The 27,307-nt window shown below is 44.8% G+C and overlaps 2 protein-coding genes across 11 annotated transcripts in view; one reads left to right on the plus strand and one right to left on the minus strand.

Annotated features, from left to right (window-relative positions):
* LOC130608085 (cytochrome P450 2C8-like) overlaps nucleotides 1-27,307 on the minus strand; it is a 219,385-nt gene that overhangs the window by 153,747 nt on the left and 38,331 nt on the right. The gene's annotated exons all lie outside the window — the stretch shown is intronic.
* Nucleotides 1-27,307, plus strand: part of TLL2 (tolloid like 2) — a 93,995-nt gene that overhangs the window by 42,097 nt on the left and 24,591 nt on the right. For 3 of the 10 annotated variants that reach the window (XM_057425721.1, XM_057425722.1, XM_057425723.1), the window contains 6 exons: nucleotides 9,782-9,859; nucleotides 13,706-13,876; nucleotides 16,814-16,931; nucleotides 17,340-17,518; nucleotides 17,815-17,920; nucleotides 22,901-23,025. In XM_057425721.1, coding sequence (XP_057281704.1) covers nucleotides 9,782-9,859; nucleotides 13,706-13,876; nucleotides 16,814-16,931; nucleotides 17,340-17,518; nucleotides 17,815-17,920; nucleotides 22,901-23,025 — 777 coding nt within the window. Of the gene's footprint in view, nucleotides 1-9,781; nucleotides 9,889-11,929; nucleotides 12,587-13,632; nucleotides 13,877-16,813; nucleotides 16,932-17,339; nucleotides 17,519-17,814; nucleotides 17,921-22,900; nucleotides 23,026-27,307 lie in introns of those variants that run through there. The other 7 variants (XM_057425728.1, XM_057425729.1, XM_057425730.1 and 4 more) reach the window with 7 other exon arrangements.

Genomic DNA, 27,307 nt, shown 5'->3' on the forward strand with positions numbered 1-27,307 from the left:
TGCTTGACTTTGCCTGACTGCCTGCCAGCATACTGCTTTCCCTATCCCCTAAGTTCTCTTTAGGGCACATCTCAAGCACCTGGAAGTTAGAGGTAGATGGCAATATTAACCCTTTAAGGGGCTGTGATAGTCACCATATAGAGCATTTGTAACGCCTGATTTTTGTTTGTGCTGTCTTGCTCTAGATCACTTGTAATTAAATTTTCTTTCGCTCTTGTCTCCAGCTGGTGTAACACACTGGGAGGCTGTTCCTTTTACTGATGCCAGAAGAGTCTGAATAGTCTTTTGTGTTTAAGTGGAGATTATTAAATAGCTTTATATTAATTAGCTGTGATGCAGGGAACACATGGGCAAATGTACTCGATGAGATCAGTTTATCCATATGGAAATGACATTGGATGTTAAATCCATTACCCTAATGGTAAACTTTGACTGTGCTTAGCCAATAACTGCAGAATTGCCTAAATCATGCATTTGTTTCAGAGCTGGGAAAACGCCTGGTTTCTTGGAACACTTGCTCAAACGAAGAACTGAATTTGCCTGAACTGTGTAGCCTGCCTTGTGTTTTAGCAAATGAATTTGGAGGCAGAAATGGTAGGGTCTAACAAGCTCTGACAGTAGTCATGGCAGGATGGTCACTCTGCGGGGATGGCTTGGGTGCCTTGACCCTCTGGCTCTCTCCTTTCAAGCAGGGATGTTGCTGTGCCCACAAAATAGAAGTTGCTTACCCTGTTCAGTGAAATAGCTGGTAGGTCCAAGAAACAATCAGCAGCCAAAATGGCTTGATGGATAATAGCAAACAACAAATAAATTAGAAGCTGTAAACTGCTCGTGTTTGATTGTGAAAAGAAAGGGGTTACATTTGTGGGATAAAAGTGTTCACTCTGAGCTACTTGTTTAGGCCTAATTTGGAAAGAAGGCTGGTGCTTGTAGCTGCAGTGGACAAAACCCCCTTTGCTGCAGCTCCCCTTTTCAAATGGCAAGGACAAAGTATTTATTCAGCTGTCAAGTGGGAAAAGAAAGCAAATTAGTTTTAGGCTGAATTGCTGGACTGTGTTTACTGCTGTAGTTTTGAGGCCAGATGGTGACTTGGACATCCCTGGGGAATGGGTAACAAGTTTCTGCGGGGCAAAGATCAGAGGCAGAAGGAAATATTCAGATTATCTTGCTGTTCCACTTCCTAGAGCAGAGAAGATAGATAAGATGCATAAGGCTGTGTTGGGGAGGGGATTAGCCACTCTTTTTACAGTTGGTGGTGTTTCTGAATCCTAGAGTCAGGGGCAGAGAGTGGGTTTGAGACCTGACTCCCCCACCAAACTGCAGCTGTCCCTGGGATGGATGGGGCAGCTTCTCTGCCAGCAGCTCTCAGTGGGCAGCTTGCTGCAGCGAGGAAAGCTCCCCTGCCACTATTCCCCACTGCTCCCCCCATGGCTTCTTTAATGACTGCATATGATTTGGGCATCTGTTTCAACAAGGAGCCGGGACCTTAATGCTGGATGTGGTCTAAGGCCTCCCAGCAGTGGCCATGTTTGGCTTGTGCTCCCAAAGCTTTCCAAGCCCCACTTGTCCTTCTGCCTCAGTGCTGGCTCATGCCTCAGTTTCTCTGCTGTTGGCAGTCCATTTGGAGTATCCTTTAAGTGAGCTGTGGTGGAGCTGGTAGGTAACCAAGCAGATGGGGTGTCTTGGCTATATCTTCTTAGGTTGCTCAACTGCCTGTTAAAGATGGTACAGGCTCCTGGGGGCTAAGGCAGCACCAGAAACTCTCCAAGAAGCTCCAGGATTGTAAGGGTCTGAATATCCAGGCAGAAAGCAAGCTGGAAGAAAGGTCTCTGTGCTCTCATCACATACTCTCTATGGACAGAATTTTAATTGCATTCAAACACAATTTAGCTTCCAGTGTAGTGTTTTTCATTTTGAGTTATTTTTTATCCAGTATAAACAAGGTAGGGGAAAGCAAAAGGATTAGGAAGGCTGAGTGGGAAGAGTGGTCTGGCCAAGCTGTGAAGAGCCCTGGGATCTGACTGGGAGCCCACGGCTGGAATGGGGCATGGGGATGCTGCAAGGCAATGCAGGGAGCCTGGCACGGCTGTGCCCAAAGGGGCCCAGGGTAGGCTGAGGCTGAAGCAATTAGACTGTGTAGGTCAGAGGGAAAGGGATGTTAGCAGAGGGAGACCAGGAGGGTTTATACTGCCTGTTAGAACAGTAATGGGTGAACCCAAGCCAACTCTTACAGATTCCTTCTCACCTGCAAGTTCATTTGTTTGTTTCTCCTTTGAAAGAGAGACAGGGAAGAGGGTGGATCATTGTGAATCAAGAGTATGGTGGAGAGGCAGACACCTGTTAGAAATAGATTTTGATCTCAGGTTGACAAGAAATCAAGTGCAATAGGCTGTGTGGGGGTACTTGTTGCTATACATTACTGCTTTTATGTGCTTCTGCACACTGCGTATGTGGACCTGGCCATACGGAGACATGCACAGTCCAAAGTACCTGTGTACTCGCTTCAGCTTTTCATTTTCACTTACTGCAGTAAAAGTACTGTAAGCCAGTGCCTTGTAGGACTCCTTCTTACTGGAAGAAATCAGTGACATGACACAGCTTGTAGGTAACTTTTTTTACTTGCTTCTGTCTCTCATCTGTCTGTCTTTCCACCCCAGGGGACAGAGGTGGTTGTTACAGCCTGTGGGAAAAGGCCTCTTCCAGTGTTCTCAGTCCTCCCTTGTCTCCAGATAGCATTACTCCCCTTAAACATTGACTCTCAGTTGAAAGGTTGGTGGAGAGCTTGGGTCAGGTTGTTCCATTTCTTGCAATGCCTTCTTTCAAAAGGATGCATAGCAGAATAAAAGTGATGCTGCCACTTACAGAATGGCAGGGATTGCCCTGGGAAAAAACAGGGTGTTGGGGTATGGTGCTGCCTACACTATGCTTCGGCTCTGCCTCCTGTGCCATGCCAAACATGGCTGGCCAGCAAAAGGGTTTGGTGCATTAAATGCTTTGCAGCTGATGTTTGCAGCAGCCCTGTGTTTGTTTAGCTGTGTTCACCTTCCTCTTCTCATGAACTTCCCTGGGAGGCCAGTGTCCTCGCTATGCACAAGCATTTGCAGAGCTGATGTGGAGATGACACATCTGCTTGTCAAGCCTCTGGACCCCAAGACTCTCCTGAGTTATTGCAGCTAGTCAGCTTACTCTAAATATGAAAAACAGATTCCTGCAGGGAATTTGGGGTTCAGAATTCTTCTCCTCTTTAATTTATTTTTCTTTAAGTAAATTGAGGGAACTTCGGCTATTCCACTGACAGGAAATGCTGAAGGATCTATCTCAAATCATTTGCTCAGATCTCCAGGGCCCAGGGGTTTATGAAACGTTCTTGCTATAGACTCTCCACCAGCTCTGGGAAACATCTGTTCCATATTCTGAATGCATTTTCCCAGCAGAGCTTGCTTTTAATAAAATCATTGCTTTCTCTGTGGTTAGAAAATCCAGTGCAATATAGTGTTTTTTCTATGCTAAAAACTTCTTGACCACTGGTTAATGAGGAAGTTAAAAAGCAGAATGTAACATCACGTTTGACTTTCCCTGTTCTTCTAGAAGCTTCTCTGCTGGTCAAAATATGACAGAGTTCAGCAGAACTGAAGCTCTAAACAGTGACATTCAGTTGTCAGACTGACAGTGGACAGTTTAATATTACTTGCATTTCTTGGTTTTGTTGATGCTTCATTGTAGCCTCTGTTTGGAATCCAGTGTTTAAGCTGTGGCATGTGACCAGCTTATTTGTTGAATGAGACTATGAAAGTGAGTTGTTTTGAGGCATAGGCAGGGGAGATGAAATTGTTAATTTTTAAAATGTATTTTATGATGCTTTTTTTCCCTGGGTTGTGTCACAGCTCTGAAATGGCCTTTCCTCCACAGTAAAATGCGCTAGGAAAAGTCCTGCTGTTGTTTGATCCACCTGAGACCAGATAATGTGTACAGTCACAGTATCTCTGCTAAACAGAAAAATAAGAGACCCTGGCAAAGTCCTCAGCACTCCTTTGTCCTCAATAGAGGTGATGACCTTAGTGGTGGTAGCTACCTTCTGTGTCCAGCTATGGAGCTCTTCGCCGGTGTGGACAACCAGGGATCCAGGGAACATGGAGAGAGTCTTCATTCGTATGGAGAGGAAAAATTATCCTGGCTTGGAACTGCTCTGAAAGTGGGATGTTTTGATTTTAATGGGACTCAATGATTTTGGAAAAAAAGGGAGAATATACCACAGAAATAAATGCCTTAAACCCTAAGCTGCATTTGCAGAAGACAGATTTTCAGGTCTAATATATTACTACTTCTTCTAGTCCTCTGTCTTGTGGGAAGTATTGGTACTGAGTGGAGTCTGCTCCCTGCTCTTTCACTAGGTTATGCAATCTTTTGTTCTATGCTAGTGGTACAAGGGGGCTGCAAACACTACAGTTTTGATGGCATGCTTTGTGTGCTCTCTCTCTCTCATCATAAATTGTCTTTTGTTTTGGTTCCAGTTGAACAACTTTGACTTCTTTTGACAAAATTAGATTTTCATTTTCCTCTTCTGGAAGAGCAGGAGAAACTGCTTTCTTCCCAACAATGCTGCAGCCTGCTGCTTTCTGCTTTGCTGGACTCTCACTTACCACCTCAGGCTGCCCCTCTAGTTCCTGCAAACAATTTAGGCACCTGTTCTTCAGGCAGGGTTACAAGTGTGGTGGATTTAGATCAGATTTATGGTGCATTTAAGCTACTGGACATTTATTTCAGTGAGCCAAGCTCCCTTGGCAGTGCTGGTCTGTGGGAAACAGAAAAACGAGTTGTTGTACAAGTGTGCTGTAGGTAGAAGATGAAATATTCCCAGCCTGGGCAGAGAACCTCTTGTGTATTCCCTGCCAGGTCATGCACAGAAACTGAGTTATCTAGTTAGGGAGTCCAGAAGTGTCCTGCTGGGGTTGTAGCTGTAAAGCAGGAAAAATCGTCAGGAAGGACTGAATCACAAAAATGTGGGAGTTAAAAGAGCTTAAGAGTTCTAGTGCAGCTCTCTGCATGGAGACGTGATCTAACAAAGTCTGTATCATGCCTGGTTGTGGGAGAAGCAGACAAAGCTTGAACAGCCAGGCTGGAGAAAGATGATGGCTGGTCTGGCACACCAGCAGGTGCGAAGTACTGAGGATGAAAGTGATCTTGGAGGTCTTATTAACTGCTGGATATATATTAAAAAACAGAAAAGTCAACCCTGTTTTGCTTATCTCATTAGGGGTTACTGTAAGCAGTAGACCAAGCCTGGCTTTTTATTGTCCTGTTGGCTTTCCATGGAGCATTGTGTCAAACTGAAAATCTCCATTCTCTTCAGTATTTCTAATGGTAACAGGCTGAAACACATATATGGGCATTTCAGGCTCTGAAGCAGTAATGCTGCTCTTGGATATGGCAGAATAGTCCAACAGAGAGGTACAACTTCAGGAACATGTTAAGAGGGCAAAAGGAGCTGCACGTCGCCTGAAACGTTTGTGTAACTGCTTCTAGATGCGAAGTGTATTTCCTGGATTCCTTATTTATTGATTATGGCACATCAGTTACTTATCTTTGTTTTGCTAGGATCCTGCATTAGCTTTATCTTGGGAGGAACCAGAGGACTAAATATTTGTCAAGTCACTTTAATCTTTGTGCTTTACCTAGTTGTTGTAAGGACAAGAAATGTCTAAACGCTCAAGTGAATCAGAACGGGATCTCTCAAAATTCTCACGTAAGATTCAAAAACACGCCTGTGGGAGGGAAAGGTATGAGTGCTCCTTGTCTGTGCTAGTGAGATTAGTGATGTTTGAAAATATGTGATGTATCTGCGCACCCATATCTGGCCTTTGTGTAGTGCTCTCCCTTTTCATCAGCTACAATGAGACAAAATATGCAAAGATGTTGTAGATTTCATTAGTCACACTAGTTTATTCAAACATCTCCTTTGCATAAGAAACCAAGGCTTGCACTGATCTCTGGGAAAGAATGTGCTCACATCTTGGAAAAGCAGTCTGTGCAAATGACACCGCAGCACGGCAGAGGTCAGCAGCTTGGGTGCAGGAGAGGGGCCTGGCTGTAGGGTTTGGTGCCATCATTTGCAATTCAATCCCATACAGCTCCCTCTTAGGGGAACAATTCACTAAATACAGAGTTGTTCTTTTTTCCTAATTCACCATATAATTCACCTCCCAAGTTCAATTAAGAAGCAATCTGTTTGTGACTGGAAGCAAGCTGCATTTATTTAGAAATACAAAATTATTCTTTGCTTCAGCAAAGACCACATGCCTTAATAATTCTGGTGGTGAATGGCTGGTTAAGGTTTCCTTTAAATGGAATGGGATATTGTGTGAAGAATAGCATACTTTGGGGGGGGGGGGGGGGGGGGGGAGGAAGGGTGTGAGAAGTCCTGGGGATGTAAAATTCAACTGAGAAGAGGAACTTTTGTTGAGCTTGGGCTTAAGGAAGTGACGAGGACTGGGCATGAAAGAAAACAAAGGGAAATCTTAGGATGGGACATTGAGGCTGGAAAAGAGTGATAGAGTTCAGAGCAATCCATCTTGTTGAATCAGGCTTGTTCCCGTTCACACATCTAGTGGCTTTTGTCCAGCCAAGCTCTGTTAAAATATGGCACTTCCTCTGGGAGACAATCCCCTGATTTAGTGTGTCTCTTGGACTAGGAAACTTTAATCTATAGTCAGCTGAGGGTCTGGGTATTTTATTTTCCTCTGGTTCATTTTGTTGCTGTCTTTCATCATCCCTGATATTCTAAGTAGTATAATGCTGGAGATGTAGAATTTGATACCATCTTCTAAAGTGTCAGAGATGGATTTTTTCCACTGTTCTTGCCCCTTTGAAGGGACTGGAGAGGGATTTGCAAGAAGCCAGCTCCAGAGCACAAGGATAGTTTTACAGCTAGCAGAGCAAGACTGGTTTAGGGGCTGGAAAATGTCCAGTTGTCTTGAAAGTGGGACATACCTCTTGGAAGTGTCCACACAACATCCATCAATGTTGCATGATACAACAGTATCTTCTACATATGGTGGTTGACCATGCTTTTTGTGCTTTACCTGGCCACAAAGACTGTAGAAACTTTCTCTTGCTAATACCTCTGCAGAGATCAGCTCATTCAGCCCTCCTTCTACTCACAGGGGATCCACAATTCCAAGATGGGGAAGGAGGGAAGGGGACAACAGTGGTCAGCAAGACCATTTTAAGGCTGTGAATGTAGTTTGGGCCAGTTTTATTTATCTGTTATACATTTTGCTGTCTCATGTGTTGTTCTCTCTCACTGTGTAGGCCTCATTTACAGGTTCAAACTTAAACAGGGGAAGTTTAGATTAGATATAAGGAAGTTCTTCACTGTGGGGGTGGTGAGGCGCTGGAATGGGTTGCCTGGCGGTGCTCAAGGCCAGGTTGGACAGAGCCTTGGCTGACATGGTTTAGTGTGAGGTGTCCCTGCCCATGGCAGGGGGGTTGGAACTTGATATCTTAAAGTCCTTTCCAACCCTAACTATTCTATGATTTTTTTAGCTCTCCTTTCTACTGCAGTCACCATGGAGAGTTTTCCTGCCAAAGAGATGCCGGCTGGTTTTCCATATTGGGTCTGTGACTGTACAGTGTCTTACTGCCCAGGTTCTCTCTATAGTTACTTTCTGGCTTCTCTGGTGATCCAAAGTTGGACCTTGCAAAATGAAATGCCCAGGAAACCTAGAAGACAAACAGCTATAGAAAGAAGAGCCTTGTTCTTATCTCTTGACCTTTCCACATTTTCCATCCATTTTTCTATCCCTTTCACTGCATTTTCTTCTACTGTTCCTGTCCCGAAGGTTCTCTTGCTGCTGGATGATCTTTCATTGCTCCTACCCTCCTGACACTCAGCAGCTGCTGGTACTACACAGAATTCAAATCTCAAGGCTGCGTGACTGTCGGTTCCTCCCTTGGTGGGACAATCAGAAGATCCCTGGGCAGATTTCATGATAGGGTACAAAAGCATTAAGCACTCTGAACTTTTTATTCATGTAGACATTTTTAAGAAACTGAAGAATACCACAGGAAACCAATATTGTGATAATGCCTCTGCTTTTTCACCCTTTTGAAATATTTAGCCTCTCTGAGTTTGGGGTTTGGGTTTTTTTTTCTTTGGTTTTGGGTTCTTTTTAGTTTTTCTTTTGCTTTGCTGGCTATTACTGGTGGAGCTTGTTTTTGAAACAGGCATTTTAGAGGAAGCTGACAGAAAGAAACAGAAAATATTTTGTGAACAGAAAAATATAGTTACAAAATCAAGGCAGAAGATGCGTAATTCAGGGGCTTTTCAGTGCTCTGAAAACTGCTTTGATTAACAGTACTTATAGAAATCAGACTGTAGTGGTAACAAGCAATTTGAGTGGAGGCAGATTTCAGCTTGCTTCCTGCAGCACAGGTCAGTTTGCACAGTTGGTATTTTTCATTGCAGTGGGCAGAACTATTCTAAAGTCCTTTGAAACAGAAGTGTGAACAAGTTATTGTTTTAAATCAGTTTCTGGCACTGGGTGACATTTTAGATCTTCTTCTGTGGCGGAATGGATCTGGTATTGAGGGAAGATCCAATTTCAATGTTACACATCAGAAAAACTAAAATCAAGTACTTGGGCTACTGCCAAGTATTGTGGTACCTTAACGGTCAAAAGACTAGTATGGCCTCCATCTCCATTCCCTCGCAGTGTGTCTTTCACGAGGAGCTAGGATCTCTCCCTGTCTTTGTCTTACGGTGGAGGATTCTTGGATGCACTGAGCCTACTCTGCCCTGTCACTGGGTGTGCTGGACAGCCTAACGTGGTGGAGTCACCTCTGCAGCCCCTGCACCCTGCTGTGGGCAGTGCTCTGATGGAGCGCTCTGGTGGGGAGAGGATGCAACAGTTACGCCTGGATAAAAGTAAAGGGTTAGGCACAGTGCTGGTACAAAGTTGCCATAGAACTGTTGTGGTTTCTGTAGCAAATAGCCGTGATATTAAGCAGTCAAATCGCTCCTCCAGCACGCTGGTGTCTTGCGCATCACGGGAACCTTGTAAGTCAGCTTTCTGTGTGGAAACAGGAAAGGCAAGCAGCGAGGCACTCAGAGAGGACCTACCAGTTTTGTTTCAGTGACCGAGCTGGAGAGAGCCACCTCCATGAACAAGCTGGGGATCTCCCTGTACCTAGCAGTTCCTGTGCTTTTCCAAAAGGGAGCAGTAGCTGGTCCTGGATGAAGCACAATAAATACTTGGGAGCTAACATTACAATTCTTCCTGCTTTGGTAACCAGTGGGAATTAGCGTCACAGAGAAGAACTTTTATTTTCAGATTAAGCTGAGTTCAGGCCAGAGGTATGAAAGTTGATAATAGTCTATTTGTCTGAATATATATTATTCTTTTTCCTGACAGTGTACCTGTTTTCATTTGAGATATAATAGGGGTACTTATTATTGCTAGCACCTTTCTTGTATAGCTCCTTTTCTCAGTAAAGCTCTGTAGAATTAGCCTTCCCTAGAAGAGACTTTCTGCCTATTCAGTGTATGGCCAAACTAAGGCACAGGATAGTAATAAGTTGCAAAGTGTCACTGTAGGCTGGGAACAAATCAAGGAAAAGAGCCCAGCTTTATTGTGCTCTTAGTCCCTGCACCTTGTATAGGACAAGCAGCCAGTTTCTGAGGCCAGCCAGCCCCCAGAAGGCATCACTGATAGCTGCTGTCCTTCCTATGTCAGAGCTCTGCCACCCAACTCACCAGACGTCTCTGCTCTTCTTTCTTTTGCAGGAGGCCTGGGAGAACAGTCTCTTATGTCAAGTGAGAACACCACTGCAACCGATCGTAGTAACAAAGCAGTTAAAAAGGGTAATGTGGTACCCCACCCAGACCTTTGGGTATTTTTTTATTTACTTTTTTTATCCCCTGTAAAACCATGTTTGTCCTGTGTACATCTGTGTGCCTCTGTGCCTGGGAGACCAGCCCTGCCCAGGCATCTGCATTTGTTGCTGTTGATGGACTCTGCAAGGCTGGGTTTGCCTTGTAGGGTGTGGTGTGTTGACCCCAGCCAAGCACCCACACAGCTGCTTGGTCACTACCCCCCTCCTCTGGCAGGATAGGTGAAAGAGCAGGAAAAGCAAAAGTGAGAAAACTCTTTGGTTGAGATACAGTTTAGTAAGTGAAGGAAAGAGGGGAAAAAAACAAGTGATATAAAGGCAACTGCTCACACCTACCCACAAGCAGACTGATGCCCAGGTAATTTCTGAGCAATAGGTATCTTGGGAGCCAAAACCCAGCAGATTTTATTGCTAATCATGATGACACATGGTATGGGATATCCATCTAGCCAATTTGGGTCAGTTTGTCCGAGCTGCATTCTTTCCCAGCTTATTGCCAATCCCATGTCTACTTGCCCGGGGAGTGGACAGGGCTCAGCAGAATAATGAAAAAAAAAGCCTTGATGCTTTGCAAGCAGTTTTCAGCAATAGCTTGAACACTGGTGTGTCACCAACACTTTTTTACCACAAGTCCAAAACATAGTGTGTTATGGGCTGCTATGAGGACAGTTAACTCGATTCCAGCCAGACCCAACCCATACAGGTAGCTACAGCTGTCACCAGGACAGCAAAAACATTTTACTCCAAGGCAGAGATGCCAGCTGGCTGCTCCCTGCTGTAGCGATGCTTCAGCTGAACCAGTCTAATCTCCTCTTCCCCTGGGGAAGCAGGGCTATCACCCAGGCCAAGTTTTTCTTATCTGTGTAGGTAAGGTGTTGCTTATAGGATTGGTCCAGACCTGTGAACTTAAGACGCATTCCCTCAGGGTTGCCCAGTTCTATGCAAGATGTTTTCAACCCACTGCATGCAGGAGGGACTGTTGTTTTCCATGTATAGACAGAAGCACTGAGGCAGAGAACCATATAGTGGGTTAGTGCAGGAGAGAGACATTTGTACTCATAGCTGCTGTGTTCATAGCCCAGTGCTGTATTTCCTCATCAGTGCTGCTTATGTCTTCTGAGCTGGTGGCAGGCCTGAGGCAGTGAAGCAGTGGGCAAGAGCACTTAAGGAAGGTGCTTCTGCTTGCAAAGCTGTGTTGGTGCTTCTGGTGGTGTGTTTTCACTTAGATAGGCTGGTGCTGCTGTTGGCATAAAGCTGGTATGTCTCTGCTGTTCAGATGAGTCCAAGAGGCTCCTGAGTAAGTTTCAGAGAGCAGCAAGAACTGTTTTATGGCATGTTGCAGATGCAGAGAACTGCCTGGGCTGTGGGCAGTGTAAAGAGTCTCCCACCCACAGCTGGTGTGAAGAAACTTCTGAGTGCTGTTCATCATGAAGGGAGGGGGGATTTTATGAAAGGATCTCAGTTGTCCCAGGCTTAGTGATAGTACAAGTCAGTAAGAGAGGTTATGTCCAGGTAGACTAAGCATTAGAAAGGCTGCATGGCTTTATTTTTCACCGAAGAAAGCCTCTTCATGCATGCCACTTGGCAGTGACTGTAAGCAGTGCTTCCTCAAGCATGCTGTCCAGATTTTTCTGTCCCCTGGTGGTATGGCATCTGCTGCCTGCTCTCCCCAGGTCCCTGCTAGGAGGGTGTGTCAGGCCTCTCCAAGGACCCACTGCAAATCTAAGTTGTTGAAGGCAGAAAATTTCAGCAGGAATCAGGAGCAGTCAAGAGCTGCTGCAGGACTGGTGCAGAGAATTCACACAAGAACATGTGTGGCTACCAAAGAATGGAAGCGTTGGTGGGGCAGAAGCGTGGACGCAGGGTCCTCTGTGCAGAACTCCAGGTGGATGAGAGTGTGGGGCTAATGACTCCTCACTTGGCTTTGCTGGCAGGAGCTGTCTATGCACAAAACCATGCAGATTCTGGACAGCCCAAGGAGCAGTTTGTGACTGAGAGACAGGTATCCACGAGACTACTTCTGTCTCAAGACCTCTCCCTAACTCCAGCTGTGGCCCTTGTAATGCAGCTGCAGTACATCTGTGGGATATGTGCATGAAAAGAAGGGGAGGGTGGTTCTTATTTCATTGAGGGAACCATCAGTCCCAGAGCACTTGCCTTCCAGGTCCAGCAGCTGGTTTGGGGATAGGGCAGCTTCTGAAATGCTAGGTGCATCCGGTATGCCAGGGATGTGCTCAGGAGGAAGAGGAACAGAAGGCAAATTCCCAGCTTTGTCCTACAGCTCAGAGCAAGGCCTTCAGCAGGAAGGGCTGGACCTGGTGAAGCAGGAAAGGAGGGTTTGAAGTTCATTCCTTCCATCCCCCTGCACTGCCTTAATTTCCTTCCCATTGTTTTGATCCCCTCAGCCGTGACAGTAGTGGTTTGCTTACCAGTGCTTCCGCTGCAGGGATGGTGGGAGCTATCTAGTCACTGGAGGAAGGTCTCAGCAGGGCTTGTGCTTTTTCATAACCTGGCAGCCCATGTCCCTGACTTGGGAGACAAAGCTGTAGCCTGTCTTGCTGATTTCCATATAAATCACAAGACCACAACTGGAGCTTAGATCTCTCGGAGCTTCAGGGAGATCACCAGCACCAAGGAGACACCACCACCAGTGCTGCCTCTGGAGATGACCAGAGTTCCCCTTGGTGTGACCCTTTAGGTGAGCACTCTCTGTGGATGTAGCAACCCTTGTACTCTTATTATTCCTCTGCCCAAGTCCAGCTGAGGAGTTGGCTGTGCAATACAGGCAGCTTATTTAAGATGTGGTGTCTACACAGTCATTACACGTGCTAGTAAAGCCCAGCCAGTCTACAGTTGCTTGGAGATTTTGGGTCACCCATGGCACAGCAAATGGGGGCGAGCAGCCAGAAAGTTCTGAATGGAGGTTATTTTCTGCTGGGTCAGTCCCACACCATGTTCAAGTGTAATGTGTAAGCATAACCAGTATCTGAGCAGAGCTGCAGAAGCATGAGAGCAGGCTAAGGTACAGGGTCTGCCTAGAAGCCTGTGTGAATCCTCAGGCAGGTTTTACGACCAGCACTGAGAACCACACAAGCAGGGCTCTTCTGCCTTTTTAGCAAGAAATGAGACATGTTCTACTTTCCCTTTTGTATTTTTGCTCCTTCTATTAAAATGAAGAGGTTCAGCACGGATGGAGATTTGTGCTAAGTGTAGAGTGTCTCAGGTTTTTCACCTGGAGTATCGCTCCTCCAGCAGAGACTGATCAGTATGTTTCTAAACCACCCAAGGTCTAACGTGAAAACAAACACTAATACTTTTCGGCCTTGAGTATAGGTTTCAGTCTAAGGGCCCTATTTTCTTCCTCCGAGACCAATTCGAATGAGTAGCTGTTGCTGCTGTGAAGCTAGCCCTGATAGAAGAAACCTTTCTCTGCAGATCTGGATGAATAGGGCATGTTGAGAATATACAGTGGCGTCTGTACTTGTTTAACCCCCCTTCCTCCTGTTCTCCTTGTTTAAGTGCTGTGTTGCCATGTATGAAGTTGCTGTTGGAGAGGGGAGGGTGTCCCTTTATGCTTCTCTGAGAGAGTAGGTGTGTCATAGTGTGTATGAAGGCTCCAGACAAGAAGGGCCAGGTTGCTGCAGATTAACTGTCTCTAAGTCCCATACAAAGCACTGGCAAATATGACTATGGCTTCTGAGTTGGGTTAACATCTTGCTTTTTCTTTTTTTTCTTTTTCTGAAGCTCCAGGGTATTACCTGAGGGCTGCACATGGAACTAAAGAGGATTTAAACAGTGTTGCCACTGTGTCTTGCAGATGGCAGGCAGAGCACAATGCTTGCAAGGAGGCCGAAGAGGAAGGAATATAAAGATGAGTCTGGGATGGATGAACGCTCCTCTCCCAGAGTGCGCAGGGCAACCACGTCCAGAGCTGAGAGGATCTGGCCAGGGGGAGTCATTCCCTATGTGATCGGAGGGAATTTCACTGGTCAGTAGTGAAAACATTGTTCCCTGTTTGGTCAGCGGTGAGTGTCTCAAAATGTGAGGGAGACCTCAGGAGCAGAGTTTTCCCACAAATAACTCTCCTGGGGCACAGTGGGCATGTAGTTGCACAAGGAATTGTGCAATGTGGAGTCTTGAGACTGAAATGAGATGTTTCTTTTGGAGTCCAAGAAACAATTGGGTGACTTGGTCACTTTTCTTGATTGCTTCAGGCACCAGCATCTGTGAGTTGTGCTCACCCCCTGTGTTCCCAGAAAGGGATCTTCCCTGCTGTTGGAAGAGCAGGAGCAGGAGTAACCTAGGTTGCTTTCTGAATCCCCACTTGGATAACTTTCCCTGAGGACTCTGCTTCCTGACCTGCTGTTTTTTGGGTACCAACTTCAGGGTCTCCTGTAGGTGTGTGAAGGGGAGGATCAGTGAGCTGTGTCCCATGGTGGATGAGGAGCTCTCCAAAGTATCCTTTCCAGGATCTTTGTAGCATCTCCTGGGCACTGTCCAAACTAAGGTGTCTCTTGGGGTGCAGCGTATCACTTGTCTGTGCCTCTTGCAAAGCAGACCACCTCTCCATAGCTCAGTGGTTCCCCACAGGATTTGTTTTCTTGACTCATGGATGACAAATGCTCTGTGCCTCAGTGAAGCCAGCTCCTTCCTGTCTCCCCCAGGCTGCCTCCACCATCTCCCACTAGGATCCAGCAGGCCTTATTGACTTAGGCTCCCATGATGTACTTTGTTCCAGCACCCAAACTGCTGCCAGAAGTCTGCAAAGCCCCAGTGGAACAGTTTGTTCCCCTCCTACAAAGGGAGGGGCTCATGCAACCTGGCAGGATATTGAGCAGCCTGCTAGCCACAGCTGTCCCCCCACAGGTGTCAGAGAACAGCCATCCCCATCCCTCAGGGTCTGCTGAGAGTGTTCTCTGTGTTACATGTGCCCCACTGCCCTAACCGGTCCAGAGCAGGTAATACCATCGTTTCATTTGGGAGACTCTGTAAGAAGCAGCTCTTGCCGTAGGACAGTTCTCTCATGTTCAGTTTGGTGTTTTGCCTCAGCTTAATCCCACCCTGGAGCGCATCTCTCTATTTCTTGCGGTTTTCTGATGTACTTCTGGCCTTTCTCCACTCTCTAGTCCCTCTTGAGAGTGGCAGCTTGCTCTGCAGCCCTGTGTGTACCAGAGGCTCTGCTGGAAAGAAAATACTGTGGGAAAGCCGCCTGAGGCTGCGTACCACCACTGGGGCATCACTGCCCAGCTCTCTGAATGGCTGTTCAGGATGCTACTGAGTGACTGCTGGAGATGGTCCATTCTCTGAGGGGACATTCTGTTTCCTGTCTTCTTGCAAGTGTGAAACAGGCATAGTACCCTGCTTCACAGGTGAGCTTTCCCTCAGTTCAAGCATAATAGAGCAGTGTATCTCTACACCTTCTTATACTGTCCTGAGACTGCCTCTAGCTCCTATATAATTCTTGCTTCTAATTTCAAAGATCAACTGCCTGATGACAGCTTTGCTTTAGTTTTGAGGAGCATCTGTAGCACTCATGAGGTTTCTGAGTCTCGAAAGATGTATGTGGTCATGGTACATTGCACCATGAGAGTAAATTTGGCACACCACTAAGCAGCTGGTGCACAGATCAGATCAACAAGCAGCTCTGTCAGAATGACCTCTACATAGTGAGGTGACATTTCTCAATGCAGAAATATCAGTGTGCTTAACCAAGTTTGCTACCTCTTTAATTAGAGCAACAAATTCATCAAGCACAAGGAGAGGAAAGGATCATAGAATCATAGAATCATAGAATAGTTAGGGTTGGAAAGGACCTTAAGATCATCTAGTTCCAACCCCACTGCCATGGGCAGGGACACCTTACACTAAATCATATCACCCAAGGCCTCATCCAACCTGGTCTTGAACACTGCCAGGGATGGAGCATTCACAACCTCCCTGGGCAACCTATTCCAGTGCCTCACCACCCTAATAGGAAAGAATTTCCTTCTTGTATCCAATCTAAACTTCCCCTGTTTAAGTTTTAACCCGTTACCCCTTGTCCTTTCACTATGGTCCCTAATGAAGAGTCCCTCCCCAGCATCCCTATAGCCCCCCTTCAGATACTGGAAGGCTGCTATGAGGTTTCCACACAGCCTTCTCTTCTCCAGGCTGAACAGCCCCAACTTCCTCAGCCTGTCTTCATACGGGAGGTGCTCCAGTCCCCTGATCATCCTCGTGGCCCTTCTCTGGACTTGTTCCAACAGTTCCATGTCCTTTTTATGCTGAGGACACCAGAACTGCACACAATACTCCAAGTGAGGTCTCATGAGAGCAGAGTAGAGGGGCAGGATCAACTTTGACCTGCTGGTCACGCTCCTTTTGATGCAGCCCAGGACACAGTTGGCTTTCTGGGCTGCAAGCGCACACTGAAGCCAGCTCATGTTCATTTTCTCATCAACCACCACCCCCAAGTCCTCCTCCGCAGGGCTGCTCTGAATCTCTTCCCTGCCCAACCTGTAGCTGTGCCTGGGATTGCTCCGACCCAGGTGTAGGACCTTGCACTTGGCATGGTTAAACTTCATGAGGTTGGCATCAGCCCACCTCACAAGTGTGTCAAGGTCCCTCTGGATGGCGTTCCTTCCCTCCAGCGTAAGGAGGGAACCACACAGCTTGGTGTCATCGGCAAACTTGCTGAGGGCGCACTCAATCCCACTGTCCATGTCAGCGACGAAGATGTCAAACAAGACCAGTCCCAACACCGATCCCTGAGGGACGCCACTCATCATGATACAGTAAATTAGTGCTGTAGTTGGAAGTAGGTCCCAGATACCTAGAGATGTTTACAGGTGTAAGATTGACTGTTCCTCCATCCTGATGAAGTCCACTAGAGATTTTCCAGAAAGCCGGGCCTTCACTGTTTGCTTTTCTTGGTTTTTCTTTTCAGGAACCCAAAGAGCTATCTTTAAGCAAGCGATGAGGCACTGGGAGAAGCACACTTGTGTAACATTTGTGGAGAGAACCGATGAAGAGAGTTTCATTGTGTTCACATACAGAACATGTGGGTAAGTGACACGCATATTACCTGCAGCTATGTGTGTTGCACACATCCCTTTCGTTGACAAATGGCTTTGTAAGTCCAGCTCTTATCAGAATAGACCAATGGCTACCTGGGGGAATCTGTCACAGAGATGCATCTGTCACTTACAGTATGGATTGCCAGGATAGTTTAGTATTTGCTCAGAAGAAGGTGCTAAGCCTTGCTGAATTCTTTCCCCTATACACTTAATTGTATATATGCATTTTTACTGGTATACACTTAAATATTTTCTTTATACATACACACACGTAGGTACATATAGTATATGCAACTGGCCTGTCCTGGACCCTGCCAGATGCCATCCTCTGTTTTTACAGCTCAGACTTCCTCAATTTACTGATTTGCTCATGAATTTGTGGGTTTTCTTTTCCAGATGTTGCTCGTACGTGGGTCGCCGAGGAGGGGGCCCTCAGGCTATATCCATTGGAAAGAACTGTGACAAGTTTGGTATTGTGGCTCATGAGCTGGGTCATGTAGTGGGTTTCTGGCATGAGCACACACGGCCTGACAGGGACCAGCATGTCACGATTATCAGAGAGAACATACAGCAAGGTAAAATAGCACTTTAGGTTATTCCACCTGGCTTTTGGGTGAGTGGAAACATTTCTTGCTGGACTCTGGAAAACCCTAGTGGTCTATGAGCTGGGATGGAGAAGAAAAAATATAGCTAGGCCTTGCCTAGAGTAAGATCAAAATGGTTGGGTGAATAGAGATTTTGGATGTCCAGCTGGAATTGTTGGAACGTAGGAGTATATCCCTTTCATTGTAGGCTACCAGGGGTGGAAGAGGGGTGTTTGCTTGTTTGTTTTTAAGTGATTTTTTTTTTTTCTTTGTGTTTGGCACCATAGGACAGGAGTACAACTTTTTAAAGATGGAAGCTGGGGAAGTGAACTCACTGGGAGAGACTTACGACTTCGACAGCATCATGCATTATGCTAGGAACACATTCTCCAGGTGATTATCCAAGGTTACATGTCATTGGGAGTATTTTCATTAGTTGTAATTAACTCTGTGGGATACATGGAGTGTACAAGAGGGCCTATTGCAGAGATATGTGGAAGTTGCAGTGAGCTCTGCTGCGTTGCAAAGCTTGAAAAATATGTGAAAAAGCCAGATGGGTGAAGAGAAGTATGGTGTATTCCTGTTTTCTCCTTCCCACTATATCCACCCAGTGTAGTTAATCTCAGAGACCTTCCAAAGCCATGTTAACATGTTTTGCAACCTTTCCAGGCAGAAGGGTTGCAAAGCATCTATGTATGCCTGTGTGTATCTGCCCACATGCAAGGAGGGCAATGCTAAAACCAGCTTTGAATCTCTTGGTTGTCTGACTCATGTTTTGGAGTCACAATATTGCCTTCAGAGTCTATAGCAGCTTTGCCAAGGGAGAATTTAAACTCTAGATCATGATCTTTAATTACTTGGATATTTTTTTTAGCCATTTATGTGTGTGCTTTAAATCATCATCTCTGTACCTCTATAGTTCTGAGTGACTGGATTCTTCATGGAGGAGTTGTCATTCCTGGCCTAACTAACTGACCAATTTCTGTGCACACTGTTTGCCCTTGACTCCTATCTCATCTCTCCAGATGGAGGGATTTTCTGATCAAGCAGCCTTACTGGACAGAGAGGTGAAATGAACGTAATTAGTTATCTTCTGGATTTAGAATTAGGGTTACTGTATGACCAGCTTCATTTGGCTGCACTACTGGTCCTTCTAAAGAGCTTTCCACCACTACATGTCAGGAGTAAAGTAGATGGGAGGCAGAGCACAAATATTCACACTCTTGAGAACTTTTTGTTGCAAAAAATAAAGGTGTCTTTGCGCTTTTTAAATTTTCTCATTCCCCAGTTTTATGGAAGTGCCAAACCTATTAGTTTGTGCTTTTGTTTCTGAAGCTTCGTGTCAACTAGGGGAAAATGATCAAACTTGCCGAAATGCTGCTTATTCTGGCAGGAGGAAATGGTGGCTGGGCAAGAGTGCTTTGCAGCCTTCAGAGATTTCTTTGGATCAGATACCCAAAGCAAACAGTTTTTCTTCCCTTGAGGCATCTGCTGGATCCTTCCAGCATTTGCTAGGCTCTAAATGGTTAGAATTGTCTTGCACAAAAGCGGGATTAAGTTATTACTGCCATTTATATTGTAGATGCCTTTGAGTTTGTGCCTCTTGAAAACCAGGGTCCTTCAGAACACTGCTGGGCCAAAAAAGGGATAAAAATGGCAAGAGTCCTTCTAAATTTAAATTGGTGCTTAACAGGATTTTTAATTCTGTTTTCTTTAAGTCTTTTGTCTCTGTAACCCACCCTCACCCCAGTCAGTCTTTGTGCAGTAATTGAACTGAGCACTAAGTGCCTCTGTGGGCTGATTGTGTTCTCACCATAAATAGGCAGTTCTGGGAACAGGCTTTTACTTTACCAAGACCTTTCTTCCCCTAAGAAGAACGATGCTTACTTTGACTGATGAGTAGAAATCTGTGAGTGTATGTGTATCTCCTTCCCACCTTACTGAGTTTTGCAAGTGCTGGCCAATTGCAACCCAAGCTGACAAAAGCATACACCCCATGAAGACAATAAGTTCCAGCAAATTTCATTAAGATCAGTGGCTAGGTATGGGAGATAGCCCCTGCATGACTCAGGGGGAGGGATGTAGTGGGTGTTAATACATTATCAGATGCTAGAAAGTCCATGTAGGAAAAAAGATGGTGCCCCAGCACCCCACCAGTGGAGGTGGGGTGTGAGTGGAAGAGGAAGTGAAGGACGCAGAGCAGTATCTCTGACTTGTCTTGAAGCAACTCTTACATAGTGCTTAGCACAGCCTTGATGTTTTTAACTCTTGTGAATGTTGACAGCAAGTCATATGGTGTTTGCCACGGTCAAACGCTGCTGCAAATCCTGGGTCACTCCTCATTTTCAGTTCACAGCAAACCAAATTTCCCGTTAGCATCTGTAGCTAATAGGAATAGGAGTGTGGCACAAGAGACTGTAATGACAATAGTAACAATTTTTTATCGTGGGAATTTCTGTTCTATGTCAGAAAGTAAGTTGTCTGCTTTGCAGAATGTGGCTGCAGGCTTATTTCCTGGTGCATTCCTTACAGACATGGCAGCAAATTAAATTGAATGTTGCTGTCTCATTAAATAATTTCTTTTACAGCTGTCAAGACACATAAGTGGCAGCTTAGCAATAAGAAAATTTAAACCTCTGCAGAGCCCTAAGCAAATCGTGGGTTACCTTAATTCACTAAGTCTCCTGTTAGCAGACATGGCAGCATAGCCTGGAGTTAACAAAACATGACTTCTGCAAAGCTTGTGTTCGAATCAGGATGCAGGTAGCACTGCCTGTGTGTCAAGGGACATCTTCTTGATCTATTTGCAACACACCATACTAATCCTGTACAACATGTATACACATCCTCCACAGGTTTTACTGTTTGGAGTTACACTGCCTGTCTTGTGCACAAGGGAGTGTAAATACAGAGCTGGGACAAAATGTAGCTGCCTGCAGCTGAGTGCTTAATCTGCCTTGGGTATCTGCTTCCTTGAGTGGTGTTTAAGCACCTGTATCTAGTGCCCTCAGACTGGACAGTGAATGTTCAGCATTTATTGAGATCAGTTGATAACTTCATAGCATTTGCATGACACTTTACCCATTCAGGCAGATTAGCAGATGCTAATGATTCTTGAGAGTATCTCTTCTCAAACTCTGTTATTCTTAGCTGGTAGCAATGGTCAGTTGTTGTGCTTGACTTACCCCTGCATTGGGCAGGTAATGCATGTTCTGCCCATACCTGGACAGCAGAACAATGGAGCATCCAAGATTCCTGTGTTATTTTCCTACCTCTGGGAGGATAGATTAGGTATCTTATTCAATGGTCAGGGATTGAGCAGTCATTGAGCTGCTCTGTTTAATGATGTCTGCCTGGTGTTTATTGATTTGTGAGCCAAAGTATTGGTGCTCTTAGAGACACTCACGAACTGTGAAACTTAACATCGTAAGTGTTGTTAAGCAGATGCAGTTTGGGTGGACGGCATGGGACTGCTGGAACCTGTGTGGTTTAGGCCAGAAAGTCTCTTCCCTATTCTCAGTTCCTTTGATTGTAAAATGAGAGGAACTATACTTACTGCTTCCTAATTTGGAGTCATGTTCAGCAATGCATGCGAAGGGAGTACAAAATTCAGCTGGTGGAAGAAGGAAAAACAGAAATCTGACAGCCCCAGCCTAGGGTACAGCCCTCTGGAAGAAAATGTGTTTGGCAAGTTGTAAGTGTAATTTGAAGTATTGTGTGAGCAATACCCTAGCTCTATGCTATGCACAGAAGGCTGGGGGCTGTGAGTATGCAGTTGTGAGGGATGGAATGGGAAAAAGAATCAAAAGTTTGCTTGTGCAAGTGGTGGTTTCTCTATTAAACTTTGTCATTCTTCCCTGGTTGAGCCTGGAGATCTACAGAAAGCATTTCACTGGCCACAGAAGTATGTCCCTGCCAAACGCTAGCTCTTCTGTGAACTCCTGAGGAGGCTTGAAAACTTACCAACCTGTTTCTCTGTAAGTGGTGTTTCTGGAATCGGAGGATTTATTTTCAGTGCATAAACTTAAATAAATTCAGCCTGAGGCATGCAGCTGGCATGTAGAATGTCAGCCTGAATTTGTCAATCAAAATTTGATGGGCTCACCTCAGAGCTTGTAAGTACTGATTTTGGTGCTGATCAGGAATTTTCCTACCACTGAAGAAAAACAGCATTTCCCATGCAGAAGCTGATTCTAGTTTCTAAACCAGATTCAGTTCCTTTCCCTCCTTCTTCAGTTTGAATATTTACAAAATAAGTTTACCTCACAAAAAAATGTTTAATAGAATGATACTTTATTTTCAAGAATGCTGACTGCAGCTCTGGACAGCTGTGATCCAAATTGTCTACTTACAGTATTTATTTAAAATTAAACCAATGCAAAAGAGCCCTCTCAGACTCCTTCCAAAGGCTCTTACACAGCTGAGCATCCCAGTGAACAGAATTGCTTCGTCTTAACCCATACCTGAAGACTCTTTCATCAGGACTAGGCAGTACTAAAATTATTGCTTCTGCCCCTCAGAGAAGTCTGCGTCACTGAGCTGATGCTGAACTGTCAAGCTCGCTGTTAGCCTTGGCACCTCCAGCCCTGTTAGGCATTCAGGGGTGCAGTGAAATGGTTCCTGTGGACTGGACAGCCTGGCTGCAAGAACTTTACCAACCTGAAATTCTGGTTTCTGATTCCTCCCACTTCAGCCAAGGCTACCCTGGGGTCTCTCTTGCATGCAAGATTTTGTTTGGATGCACTGACTTTTCTTTTTGATGGAAGTGAGGCCCCAGCTTAAGTCCTTTACTAAGATCAGAGGTGCAGTAAAGAGCTTCTGAGTATGAAGTACCACATGGAAGAAATAGTAGTGAGGAAAAATAAGCAGAGACAAGTTGAGTTATTAGCTTGGAAACTTGTGCAGAACAAGGGTAAAACTCTTGATATTTTTCTCTTGTCTGTGGCAACCAGTCACTGCCGGCCCAACCTCAACTGCTACTGAACAAGCTCCTCTTCCCTCTGCTCCTTTGGCTTAAGCATCCAGTTTGTGCTTCTGCTGAGCCAGATGTGCCATGAACCTTCTGCAAGAATATTTCATTGCCTTTTCTGATTTATAGCAAAGAATGTATCTATACTCAAACAGAGGCAGCAGCAATTTTGATATCTCAAAAGAGGAATTTACTGGCTTGGCAGACTTGTCTGTACGTTTGGAAGCTGTCTGCTCTAGTGAGAAGGCTACCTCAAGACATGCAGTTTTCACAATCTGCATTACTCTTGCTTGTTAGCATGGGATATGGTCAAGGGGATGATGTGGGAGGCCTGCCATAATAACTTCCTGTGCATCATGTCGCTTTCCCTACTTCACTGCTCTGTGTCTCTGTTCTTCCTTTAGAGGGGTTTTTCTCGACACCATCCTTCCCCGTCGTGATGATAACGGGGTCCGGCCAACTATTGGTCAGCGTATTCGCCTGAGTCAGGGAGACATCGCTCAGGCGAGGAAGTTGTACAAATGCCCAGGTAAATACAGCTTTTGGAGGTGGCTCCAACTTTATTATAGATACATGGTTTATCTGTAAGGCACTAGAATTCAAGAGCACCTTAACAATTCCTTTGATGAAAGAGACTCAGGATATACAGACCATTAAATGCTTCAGGCTGGAGCTGTGGGAGAATTGAAGTTGCCTAACTTCAATTCTCCTATTAGTACTTTGCTAGTATTCCTGTTTGGTTTAGGGCTTCAGGTTGGTCTTGGTCCAATGTAGACTCTGCTCATAGAAAATTAAATCAGTGTACAAGACCATGTAAAGAGTGGAGTCTAGGAAGTAGCAAAGTGGCTATATCTTTGTATACCAGAGAGATATCAGGTATACTGGTTCTCTGCACACCAACCATCACACTTCTGTTGAGTTATTTATATAATTGTTGTCCCAGAGATGAGCCTTAAGGGAATGGCAAATTTATCCTGTGATTATGGTGTGTTGCACTGAGGCTTGGGAGATAACATGGAAGAAAGATCAAAAATGCTGATTTGTGAATTGGTGGTAGCAGCTGGTGCTCTGAGCTGTTCAGGGAAGGGTTGTATCGCTCTGTCTGCTGTCAAAGGGTTGATAGACTGGGAACAGCTTTGATAGAGAAGCCATCTACATATGTGTGACATACCAGACCAACAGTCTGGGTCTTGCTTTTTGTGGGGTCTGAAAAGATTGTCAGTGTTCCGGGTTCAGCAGTAGCAGCCATTTTTCTCCTTCTTAGTAGTTGGTGCAGTGCTGTGGTTTTGACTCTCAGCCGGAGAACAATGCTGATAACATCAGTGTTTTTAATTGCTGCTCAGTAATGTTGACTCTGACCAAGGACTTTCTGAGTCTCATGCTCTGCCAGGGAGGAGGGGAAGCTGGGAGGAAGCAGAGACAGGACACCTGACCCAAACTAGCCAAAGTATTCCATACCACAGCATGTCATGCCCAGTATATGAACTGGGGACAGTTACCTGGAAGGGTGAGATCACTGCTCGGGTAGGGCTGGGTATCAGTCGGTGGGTGGTGAGCAGTTGTATTCTCTTCCCTTGTTATTTCCCTTATCATTATTATTGGTGGTAGCAGTAGTGGTTTTGTGTTGTACTGTAGTTACTGGACTGTTCTATCTCAACCTGTGGGAGTTAACCTTGTTTTGATTCTCCTCCCCATCCCTCCAGGAGCTGGGGGAGGAAGGGTGGGGAGTGAGCGAGGAGCTGTGTGGTTCTGGGTTGCCAGCTGGGCTTAAATCACGACAGTCAGAAAGAGAGTTGGAGTCACAGATATGATTGGGAGACTAAATTTAGCCATCAGAACAGAAGGATCATTTAAAGTAGAGATGTTAGTGAAAGTTTATGCAACAGTTTTAGCTGAATAGGTTAATAAAGAAAACTAAATTTCAGAGAAGTAATCTGCTGGTCTTAAGGACAGGTTGAATATGAGGATTCATAAAGAAAGGCTCTTTGCTTGAAAGAATCTTCAAGCAAAGATGGCAGCCAGTCTGGTGCCTGTGGCATGAACTTCAACAACTGAGAAGGGAGAGAGCATGGGAAGTGTGAAGCTCAGAAGCAGAAAATATAACAAGTTCTGCCGAATTTCTGCAGGTAATGAAACATCCATGAGAACATGTCAGAGAATGAGAGAGTTGCCCTAATTTTGCAGAATTATCATGAGCACTCATAATAATGCAGAGAGGAAAAAAAGGACTTTTGCAAGCATGGCCCAGGAGTTTATCTATATGGGTTGGTCTGGACAGCATATTGGTCCAGTTGAGACCAGGCTTTGTCTGGTTATAAACCTAATATAATCATAAGTGATTAATCCTCTTGGAATAAGCATATCAGAGAGAGAGGGAGAAGATGAGGAGGGAGGGATGAGTACCAGTATACAGAGTCACATCTTAAATGAGTAGCTGGCTACCACTGCTCTCTGAACCATTCATGAGGCAATGGGAACTTGCTGTGCAAATCTGCTGCTTCTCTGTATCTAGCTACAGGGCAGAGAGCACGGGTTCGTAAGGGTCTAGAATAAATTCTGATGACTTCAGGATCTGTGATGTTTAGGGATCTCTGCTTAGCTTATAGTAAATGGTATAACTTTCTTAGGTGTGCTAGTTCTAATTACCTTTTTTGTTTTTCTCTTTGCCACTTAGAATTTTCTCATATTTGCTTTGGTTGAACAAGATGTAGTTCTTGGAAAATTATCTCATGGATTAGCTTAGGAATTTGTTTGAATACTCAAAAGAAAAAAAAAGGATGTTTTGTACCATGTTTTCTTGATTGAGTCAGACTTAATGCAAGCAGGCTTTTCATTCTCATAGCTGGAAGCATCAACTACAGACTCAGATTTCTTGAGGCAAGCTGAAAAGCCACTTTGGCCCGAGGTTAAAGTCAGACTAAAAGCACAAAGCAACTTCCTTTAAAATGAGGACTCTTCTGAGTCTCAAGTTTTCCACTTGCAGGTTTGAATTTTTCTACTTTTAAGTTTTTTTTTTTCCCCATAAAGCTTTAGCAGACATTACTGCAGTTCAGAACATACTTGGCAGCAGAATGATTAAAGCTTTAAGCCTACAAAACCAATCAGCTTCACATACCTATTGTTTTGGTTTGGTTTTCTTTTTTTCTTTGCATCAAAATTTGTACACATGTTGCATTTGAAGAGAAGGGGTGCAGTATATTTTATAACATTAATATCTTCAGCTGCCATTTGAATCTGTAGCTTGAAAAATTCCTCTGCAAAATGCAAAGCGCAGGAGTTCACAAACAAAGGACTGCAGTTGTATGTTAAAGCAAGGACTGAATGAGACTTTAGATTGAGGACAATTTTGTTCAGCAGTCAAATTGAGGAATTTTAGGTAAAATGCAACAACATGATACAGAAATTGGATGGCAGATGGTTTCCCTTTTAGAAAGAGAGTCTCCATCTGAGAATGACTGAGAAAATTCCCCCCAAAAAGAGTTAACATGGTGGAGGATGAGTTACAAACATGCACTGGCATGAGCCAGGACGACTGCTGTGTCTATTGGAAGAAACAGGGCTTTCCAACTCATTAGACTGGAGCTCTTGTGGCTGCTACAGTTAGGGCTGGCTTAGCTTTTCGATTCTAAAACCCTGCTGGTTTAAATTGCTCTTAACTCCCCAAAGTTTATACCTGCTGTTTTAAAGTTAGTGTCAAGCCAGGTGAAACCAAATTAAATTTGTTGAAAAAATTTCTGGAAGGCAAGATGCATTCTGCTACATAGTAGTAAATGCTAGATTTGGTATGGTTAAATGGTTGAGGATTTGATAAGTATAGTCACTACAAAAGACTTGAAAACAGCATGTCCTGCTCTTTTGTGCTGAGCTAAAGGAAACAAGCGTAACTCTGCAGGAATGGTTAAACCATAAATTGAGAATGGTCCTCCATTATACCATTTATTCCAATTCTCTGTACATTTTCAAAAAGATTTAGTATACCAGTAAACAGCCTGTCACTCAACTGCTTCATTTACAAATGACTTCTGAAGCGTTCACCTCTCCTGCTTTGCTTTTCAACTCTGCTCTTTTCTAGCTGCTTGTATGTGCAACAGCCTCTTTACCATGGGCAAAAAGCACCTTAGCTCAATTTCTTGGATCCCAGAAGTACCAAACACTAGTGTTGTTGGACCTATTGGCTTCTTTGCCACTAACTGGAGTACAGTTGTACTGCTTTTTGTTGTGCTCTGCAAGAGATTATGCTGAACACACAGATATGCATTGCTCATTATTATAATGCTTCTCCCTGCACGTGCAAGCAGTTTCTCTCCTCTGTGCGGAAAGGCCAGCCTCTCGCAGCCTGTCTGGAGAGTTTCCTCTGCAAGGTTTGGACAGTTAACTAGATCTCCTTAAACAATGTTTTGCAGAGTAGTGTTTGGTAGTAGATCCATTAGTACCTGTTCCATAGTTACACAGTCTTGCCAGGAACTGCGTAACTACGCTTGGGAGAATTAAGTCTGGACTGTTGGAAACCTTCACTGTGGTTCAGTTTAGGGCAGTAGTCCTCTTTGTCCTATGTGATTATGGTCATGTAGTATATGTTCCCAGTGATTTAGAGTCTACTAAACAAACTTTCTCTTTCAAATAGATTTTTGAACAGAGAAAAAGAATCGTTATGTATCTTGGTGAGTTATGGATTGGAATCCCCTATTTACTGAGACACCTTGTCAGATGATGGCATTTCTAGATACATCCTAAGGTGGCGGCCACTCCAGACTATGCATTGACCGGTGGTGATGCCAGAGGATCAGCTGAAGAATGGCTTGCTGTCCTCA

Source organism: Pezoporus wallicus, unplaced genomic scaffold, assembly GCF_028554395.1.
Source record: "Pezoporus wallicus isolate ANWC-B61680 ecotype Strahan unplaced genomic scaffold, APGP_CSIRO_Pwel_v1 contig_7892, whole genome shotgun sequence".
NCBI lineage: Eukaryota > Metazoa > Chordata > Aves > Psittaciformes > Psittacidae > Pezoporus > Pezoporus wallicus.